The sequence below is a fragment of the Amphiprion ocellaris genome, chromosome 9, assembly GCF_022539595.1.
Source record: "Amphiprion ocellaris isolate individual 3 ecotype Okinawa chromosome 9, ASM2253959v1, whole genome shotgun sequence".
NCBI classification, from domain to species: Eukaryota; Metazoa; Chordata; class Actinopteri; family Pomacentridae; genus Amphiprion; species Amphiprion ocellaris.
In genome coordinates, this window is record NC_072774.1 from 1,852,876 (window position 1) to 1,862,107 (window position 9,232).

At 38.1% G+C, this 9,232-nt stretch overlaps 1 protein-coding gene and 1 long non-coding RNA gene across 2 annotated transcripts; one reads left to right on the forward strand and one right to left on the reverse strand.

Moving 5' to 3' along the window:
• Positions 1-286: 286 nt before the first annotated feature.
• On the reverse strand, positions 287-5,695 carry LOC118471278 (uncharacterized). The gene is made up of 3 exons (XR_008602733.1): positions 5,374-5,695; positions 1,792-1,940; positions 287-887 (listed from the first exon to the last, which is right to left on the reverse strand). It is a non-coding gene; the product is annotated as an uncharacterized LOC118471278 (long non-coding RNA).
• LOC111578232 (transmembrane protein 238-like) lies at positions 5,195-9,122 on the forward strand. The gene is made up of 2 exons (XM_023284879.3): positions 5,195-5,355; positions 7,357-9,122. The coding sequence occupies exon 2, from the start codon at positions 7,366-7,368 to the stop codon at positions 7,693-7,695; it is 330 nt and encodes a 109-aa protein (XP_023140647.1). The 5' UTR covers positions 5,195-5,355; positions 7,357-7,365; the 3' UTR covers positions 7,696-9,122.
• The last annotated feature ends 110 nt before the right edge of the window (positions 9,123-9,232 follow it).

Here is a 9,232-nt window from a genome sequence, read left to right on the forward strand (position 1 = left end):
GCATGAGCTCCAACAAAACCTGTCCAGGTCGAAGGCCACTTTGACAAACAGGAAGTGGAAGATTCCAAGCAGATTTATAGAAGGGGGAACCGGACTGTACTAAGTGTGATGGAGTATAGAGGGGTCTTTTGTAGGTTTTTAAGGCTGATAATGATTATTAGTGAGACATTTGGAGTAGATATTCATTTGCAGTAAATGAAAGTATTTAAAATCTTGAGTTAAACTTAGAAGAACACAAACTCTAACAGAAAACTTTGTTGATACGTTTTTGTTTTGTTTACAGATGTTAAGTTAAAGGAGTTTTATTCGTTACGTATAACCAATCAAATCACTCCAGAAGACAGAGCGACCACAGGTAGATAAAGGTTCAGAGCCAAAGTAGCGCCATTTTTAAATGTATTTATTACTGTAAATCAGTAAAAAATAAAATACTGATAATCAGTAAATCAGTCAGCCCACAATTACTACAATTCTACAATGTATGTCTCTTTCCTTTGACTTGTTATTTGTACAATATACGATGTATATGATGGCGTTTTTTCATACCAAAGGCTATACTATGATGTTTTCTAAGAGACATACGATGCTACTCTGGTTGTTCTGGCTCTGGGCTGCTGCACTCCTCCTCTGTTGTTTTCTGGATTGTACTCAGCTGCATGTCTTCGTCCATCCGGCCTCCGTTGACTCGTCCCACCTGCCGTCTCTGGAGCTGAAGCTGGATTGGAACAGACCAAAGTACAGTCCAATCACGATGCCAGCTGCCTCTCAAAAGGCTCCTTCATCTGGCAGGTGGCGCCACTTCTTCTGAGGGGAAGCTGAGCTGGTCCAGCAGAACTTTGGAGATGTGTTCCAGTGGTTGGTGGATGTGAGGGGAGATAGAGAGGGACCTTTGAATTGTTCACAAAGGAAAACAGGAAACCCATTGGTAGTTTTAGTTTAGGCTGCTACTGCGGTGTGTTTTGGGGTTTTAAGAGGTGAACAGGAAGAGGTTTTTTTCCTATTGATTATCTTTTACTTTGTTCCTGGTTGGAATGCCCATCAATGTCAACATGAAGTTCACTTTTAGTTCTGTTTATTTATTTTTATTTTACTAACACCCATTTGTTTTTAACCCCCTCACATGTTGTGTTGTTGTAAACTTACTCTTCCAAATAAATTCTCGTCTAACTCTCTGGAAACCAGCATTTGGACTGTTTTTGTGTTGCTCCTCACCTACTTCAGACAGCCGGGACATAACGTTTTGTGGACTAAAGGCTAAACTATGACGTTTTTAGAGTGACATGCTAAACTACAGGCTTTTTTAATTGACATATTACTATGATGTTTTTTTTTTGTTTTAGTTTTTTAGCAACATATAAGAATTTGAACAGTTTTAAAAATGACTATACTTTTACTTGTGCAATGAAATTCTATGGCATTTTTTAGACGACATATTATACTCTGATGTTTTCTTGAATAACATACTATTTTGACAATATATTGCACTATGACATTTTTTGAACCACATATCATACATGACAATTTTAGGCAGCATACTATCATTCTGCACTTTTTGAACCACATAATAATCTATGGGGTTTTTTGCCAACATGCTTTACTATGAACTACAGGCCATACTATGTTATTCTTGAAAAGTATACTATACTTTGACATTTTCTGAACTACATCCTATACTATGGCGTTATACACAGAGTGCTTTGGTTACATGTTGATTTATAATCTAGATTATTTTCTGTTTTGTTTTTTGACAGGATTACCACAGACCTGACTGTGAACACTGTTGATACCCACCTCAGGGAGATGCTGCCTAAGATCTCAAGGCTGCTTGGTCGTGGTCTTTCTGGTCCTGCTCCAGAACGCCTTCATCAACTACGTCTTCTTTTGAAGAGGCCCTCAGATGCTGCAATCTCTGATCTTCAGGAGGAACTTCTACTTTCACTCTGTAACGAGACCGCGGTTATATTAAAGACCCAGCTCCTGGCGGCTTTGAGTGAAAATTTAACATCCATCAAAATGGAGCTACAGACAGTTAAATCTGAGCTGTGGGTCAGTATTTCAAACATCAAGTCCGACCCAGCTGCCCTAAAGCACGCTGTGGGTGAAACGGAAACTTCACTCTCCACATCACCGACGACATCGTCACACTCCAAAGCAGAGCACCTGTCTGCTGAACTTTTAAAAGTGGACAATGAATGTGAAGAATGTGAGCAGCAGCAGCCTGTGAGCAGCGGAACAGATGTGATCAGAAAGAAGTCATTTTCTTTTTTCGTTTCTTTCTGGTTGACTTGATGCTGTCAGATGCAGATGTTGGAGCTGATTCTGATCTTTCAGGATAAAAAGCTGCTTTTCCTTCACAGACTTTTCAGGAAATTATTCTCTCAGGTTTTCTCTGCTATTTATATTTTTATTATCTGTGATTATTTCATTATTTCATTATTGTAAAATAAAGTTTGAGGCATAAAGACTCATTTAGCTATTTTATTCCTGAAATCTTTGATGTAGCAGAACTAAACTTCCATTTTCCTTCTTGTACTTCTGATACTAGAACTAAACGTATCTTCAACACGGATCATCTGGTTTTAATGAATCAGCAGCAACATCACAACAACAAATGAGACAATTTTCAACAAATTCATGAAACTGATGTCATTTAAAACTATCAGAGTCTGTTTTAGTGTCAAATTAAAGCTGATTACTGACAACTAGAACATTAACGTTACTGTTTTAATCACATTTAAGTTTCCTGAACGTTACATTAACGTCAACCAGCCCCAGTTTTATGAACTTAATGAACCACATTACAGGAACACAACACACTTCAGCTGCTGACAGGAAACAACACAAACATCGTTAGCTTGATGCTACATTTAGCTGCTAATCAGGACTGGACAGCTAGCTCGGTTAGCATCGCTAATTCTCATTAAAGCTAATATTCACTGGATGCTAACGCTCTTCTCTGGTCAACACACACAAATAAACTCCACCAACTCCTGGGATTCACTGCTCACATAATATCTGACTCTGAAGTTGAACATAAAGTTCATTAAAACCGGCACCGATCAGTAAATTATCGTTTATTACCGACCAGCTGTCAGAGTCCTTCAGTGTCTGTTGGTCCAATCAGCCGAAGGACTGAATTACTGAACTGAAAACTGATTAAAACAAGACAACGGACAGTAAAACTGTCTGTGGAAAATGTGCTGCTGCTCCACCGATAAATACCAACAAACTAAAACAAACTTGGTGGAAGTGTTGCTTTTAGTGATTTATTTAATAAATAGCAAATATGAGGCTTTTATTTTTCTGGAAGTAAATGGAAACGTTGCTTATCCGTACTTTTGTTAACTTTAACTTAACTTTAGCTGCACTTTAACCATGTTCTAACTGATAGATCACTTTTTTAAATATTAAAATAGCTGCACTTTCTTTGTATATTTGGTCGTTTCTTATGTTGCTGCTGTTTCATTGCAATTATATTTTAATAATATCACTTTAAATACAGATAACTGAGAAGAAAAAAATGGCTCTGAAATACTCAATGAACTGATATGTCATCTAGTGTTAAACTGAATAAGAATTCTTAATAATATAAAATGTAACTGACTGAGCTGTATTAATTAAATCAAAATATTTCAAATTGAAAGAAACACAACATTGACTGAAAGATTTCTGTCAATTAAACTTTAAATTCATTTACCTAAGAAAACCACCCTTTAATGTCTTACCTTAAAATGACCAACATTTTTAAAAAATATAGCTGCAAAGTAAAAGTTTCACACTAAAGATGAATCACTGATGAACATTTAATTGCATTAACTAAATTATTATGAGGAAACAGAAATTCATTTCTAATATTTCTATCAAATATGTTTATGTTCATAAAATGTACTGGACATCAATAAAAATGTCTGCATAGTGAAATATATGAAGTCCATCTGCATTTATACATCATCCATCCATCCATCCATTATCTATACACTGCTTAATCCTCACTAGGGTCATGGGGGGGCTGGAGTCTATCCCAGCTGACTCAGGTGAAGGCAGGGGACACCCTAGACAGGTCACCACTCTGTCACAGGGCTACATACAGAGACAAACAATCACTCTCACATTCACACCTACGGGCAATTTAGAATAATCAATTAACCTCAGCATATTTTTGGACTGTGGGAGGAAGCCGGAGTACCCGGAGAAAACCCACGCATGCACAGAGAGAACATGCAAACTCCATGCAGAAAGATCCCGGGAAAGCCGGGACGTGAACCAGGGATCTTCTAGCTGCAAGGTGAAAGTGCTAACCACTACACCACTGTGCAGCCCATTTATACATCATATTGATGTTTAAATAACAGGAACTGCAGCCCACGTTCAGTCAAGTTAGCAGAATTACGGATAAACAACGTTTCCAGGTATCTCTTTCAAAATAAAAGCCATGATTTGTTTTACGGAAAAATTACGTGATTTCAAAAATGTGATTTTGAAAATGTAAATCAAACTGTAATAAGCATTAGCTAGCTGCTCCACTTGCTCTGAATATTTTTGTTCTCGTCTTTGTCAAGCCCAAACGATAAAAAAATGACTACAAATCTGAATAAAATTGCTTAAAATTCATTGAAAATATCTCAAAATTTGTCCAAACTGACTTAAATTTGTCCATGTTTGTGGATATTTATCAAAAAAACTTTTAATTGTCTGAACGTGATCTGGAATAAGTTAGAATTTGAATAAAATAACTCAAAATTAGTTCTTATATGTTGAAATTTGTCCAAAATAACACAATCTGACAACAGCATTTTCTTCTGGCTTCAACAGACCAATAAGATGATTTTTAAAAGCTATTTAAAAATGATTTAAAATGCTATTTAAAGATTATTAAAGCCGCTATCTTCCAAGAAAAGATCTGAAAACTGATGTTGTGGTGAGGAGAGAATTATTAGATTGAAGCTAATCACAGCAGAGATGGTATAAATCATGTTAACTACAGAGAAAACAAGGATATTAGACAAACACTACGGCCTGTCATCATCCCAAATATGAAATATCAGCCTGATTGAGTTACGAGCTGCAAACATTTCAGTGGTCAGTTTTCATGTTAGAAGGAAAAACGCTTCACAGAGACACTTTAGTTTTACCCACAAACACTCGTCTGTCTCTGCTAAACTGCAGTTCAACCGTCAGCCGCCTACATTTTTGTTGACTCACTTCACCTGCAGCGTTGCCGGACAGGTAGAACAGGTGAGGAGGTGTCGGGTTTCACCGGCTGCTGCCCACAGAGTCCAGACAGAAAGACTCAAAAAGCAGCATTTCCACCGTAAACACGCTGGAATTCTAACAACTGAGCAGCAGAACGGGCGGGTAAGAGTTTTATTTTACCTGAAAATGTGGATTTAAACCTTTAAAGCAGCGGCTTCGTGTGTTAGAGGTGTGTTTGAACGCAGGACAGGTGTGGCACCTGGGGAGAAAAGAAAACAACGTAGAAAACAAGCTGCTGTGTTTTTACTTTGGTTCAGGTAGAGGAGGAACTTTACTGAGCTATAGAGTGGATTAAACAGAACAGAAAAACACTGAGTACAAACCTGTGGAAGATTCTAATGTGTTTCAGTTTGAAAACTCCCAAACAAATCCTTTATAAGACGATAGTAAAGATTCACGCCCCCAAAATAGAAACTCAAGGCTGTTGAACTGTTTGTTGTCCAATATGACTCTAACTTTTCCAAAATCACTTAAAAGTTGATGAAAATTAGTTAAAATATGGACAAAATTCTTTAAACTTTGGCTAAAACAAAATAAAAAAAAATGTCCAAAATAACTCCAAACATAGAAAATGGCTTAAACTTTGTACAAAATGACTTTAAATTGACCAAATGACTCAAAATGTGTCCAAAGTGACTTAAAAATGCCCAGAATTTGTCCAACTTTGTTGACATGGGTCCAAAGTGACTATAAACTGTCTGAATATGATCAGGAATGAGTTGGAAATTGTTCAAAATACCTTAAAATGTCTCCTAGATGAGTTAAAAATGGCCCAAAATGACTCAACGTTTGGTCAAAATGATGCAAAATTTATCCAAAATATCTCAAAACCGCTCCTAAATAGGTTAAAAATGGTTCAAAATTCCACATTTGTCCAAAAAACTTCAAAACTTCTCCTAAATAGGTTGAAAATGGTCCAAAATGCCAGAGTTTGTCCAAAATGACTCAAACTTTTCCAAAATTAATTAAAAGTTCACCAAAATGAATTAACATATGTACAAATTTTTTCAAATTCAGTCTAAAATGAATCAAAAATTGTCTTGAACTTAGTCCAAACGGAGTTTAGATTGAGTTTAAAATGTCCACAATTTGTCCAAGATTACTACAAAAATGTGCCAAAGCTTGTTTGTTTTACTCAAAATACGAGTTAAAATGTCAAAAATTCCACAAAGTTTGTCCAAAATAATTAGAAATTTATCCAAAATGAGCTGAACAGGAATAATAAATGAAAACTGGAATGTGATTTCCAGTTGGCCTAACTGCATCAACATTCCCTCAAAATCTGGCCAAAATTACTCAAGTTACTCAAAACCAGCAGAAATAGGTCAAAAAAATGACTCAAAATGTTATTAAACTGTCAAAAATGAGTCAAAAATTGTACAAAATGACCACAAATTTGTCCTAAATTGCTCAAAATTTGTTGAAAATTAGGTAAAAATCATCCAAAATTACTCAAAACTTGTTTGAAAAGACAAAAAATGTGTCCATAATGGGTTTAAAATAGCCAAAATGACTCGAAATGTGTTTGAAGAAAATCAAAATTGGTCTAAAATGAGGTAAAATATGTCAAAAAGGTCTCAGAGTTGTCTAGAATGACTTAAAATTTGAACACAGTGACTAGAAATCTTTGAATAGTCTGAACGTGATCAGGAAGGAGTAAGAAATTGTCTACAATAACTTAAAAGTTGTCCAAAATTTGTTGAAATGTGCCCAAAAACACACAAAATATGTCAATAATTTCTCATGGTTGGTCCAAAATGACTTGAAATTTGTCCAGTTTTTTTGAAATTTGTCCAAAAGTACTCAAACTTTGACCAGATTTGTTCAAATTTGTCCAAAATGACTCCAGATTTGTTTAAAATGACTCAAAACTTGTGCAAAATGACTAAAGATTTGTTCAGATTTGTCCAAATTGACTCACAGTTCAAGTTTACTTAAACTTCATCCAAAAAGAGTTTAAATGGTCAAAAAGTTACTACAAATGTGAACAAAATTATTGGAAATTTGCCCAAAATGTCACAAAATTCATCCAAAAAGACATAAATGTGTCCATGTTTGTAGATATTTTCCCCAAAATGTCTTTAACTTGTTTGAATTTTCCAGAACCTCCTCATGGCTCCTAAGTACGACGGGCTGTCCCACTGTAAGCTGGCGCTGGTGTTCGCGGTTCTGATGGACCTGCTGGGCGTCACCTTCCTGCTGCTGGGCGTCTTCGCTCCACTGGAGATCCGTGGCCGGGACTTCGGGGACCTGCTGGTCTACTCCGGAGCCCTGCTGGTTCTGTTCTCGCTGGCCGGCTGGGTCATGTGGTACAGCGGCAACATCGAAGGTCTGACCTCACGGAAGGAGCTGGGAGGCGCCGTGGGCGGCGCTGTGGACCGACTGGCCCGGTCCCTGAGCCGCAGGATACGGATCCCCCGGACCCACAGCAGCCCCACATAGAACCAGAACCAACCTGAAAGACTCAGAACTGCTGGTACATGAAGAACTGACCAGAACCACTGCTATCCTGGAGGACCTCGATGACATCTTGACCGCTATGGACAATAAACAGTCCTGCAAATCCACCTTCATAGACCTGGACAAGGCTTTCGATTCAGTAGACCGAGTCTCCAGCATCGGCCTGTCCTCAAGCTGCATACTGGTTTGCCAGCTACCTTAATAATTGTATACAGCGAGTAAAGTCAGAGAATTTTATGTCAGAACCTCTAAGGGTGTACCTCAAGGCTCCATCTTGGGCCCAACTTTGTTTCCCATCTACATAAATGATGTGGTCAAAGCTACTGGTGCCTCCCGGATGCACCTCTATGCTGATGACACCATTATGTACTCCACTGGCCCATCACCTCACTCTGCTGCATGACCTGAAACCTGTCCAAATATTACCTGAAACTTGTCCAAAAATGCATTGAAACAGGTTCAGAATGACCTGAAACCTGTCCAAAAAGGCCCATCACTACTTCACTCGGCTGCATCTACCCTTCAGCTCAGCCTTACTCCAATCCAGGAGTCTTTTCATGACCTTCGCTTGTGCCTCAATTCCAAGAAAACAAAATGTCTGCTATTCAACCAGACAAACAGTGTCTCCAGCCCCCTAAAGATCACCTGTGCAGATCTGGAGTTCATCAACTCCTATAAGTACCTTGGCCTCTGGCTGGACTCTCTTTCACTCCTCACATCAACATTCTACAGGCTAAAATCAAATCCACACTTGGGTTTATTTACCGTAACAAGGTCTCCTTTACATACTCTCCCAAAAACACTCTTGTGTTTGAGCAGAGTATGTAAAGTATGTTCAACTACGGTGATGTCATCTATAAAATGGCCCCTTAGTGGCCCTTAACAGGCTGGATGTCTTCCATCACTCAGCCATCCGTCTTGCTACTATTGTGACCTTTATAAACTGGTGGGTTGTTCTGGCTTCTACTCATCTACCAGACCCTATCATTGAAGACACATCAGTTCCTCTCCAACCTCCTACAGCCCTCCCATAACAACGAACACCTGAGGTCCAGTGATCTCATAACACTGTCTATCCCCAACATTCACACTGTCTTTGGCCGGAATTCCTTTTGCTTTGCTGCAGCAATCAATTGGAATTCCCTCTAAAAATGTTTGAAACTGTCATCGCTTCCATCACTTTACATGTTTAAGCAGAAGCTGCAGCAGACTGCTGTACACGCTGCATTCATCAAGGCTGTTTTTCATCTCTGCTTAAACACTTGTGGGTCCTTTTTTGTACATGTACTGTTTATTTTGTTATCTTTCTTCCTGCTGGGGTCTCTTGCCAGGCCATCAATGTAAATGAAAAATTATTCTCAACTGATCCTACCCGGTAAAATAAAGAATTAAATGAATTAAACCAGGCAGCACAATGTCTGGACTGTTATTCTGTTAGAAAACACCTTCTTCACATGAAATTTTCTCCATGTTTTCATAAACTGAGAAAATCTGCTGCTGCATGTGGACCGATGTAAAA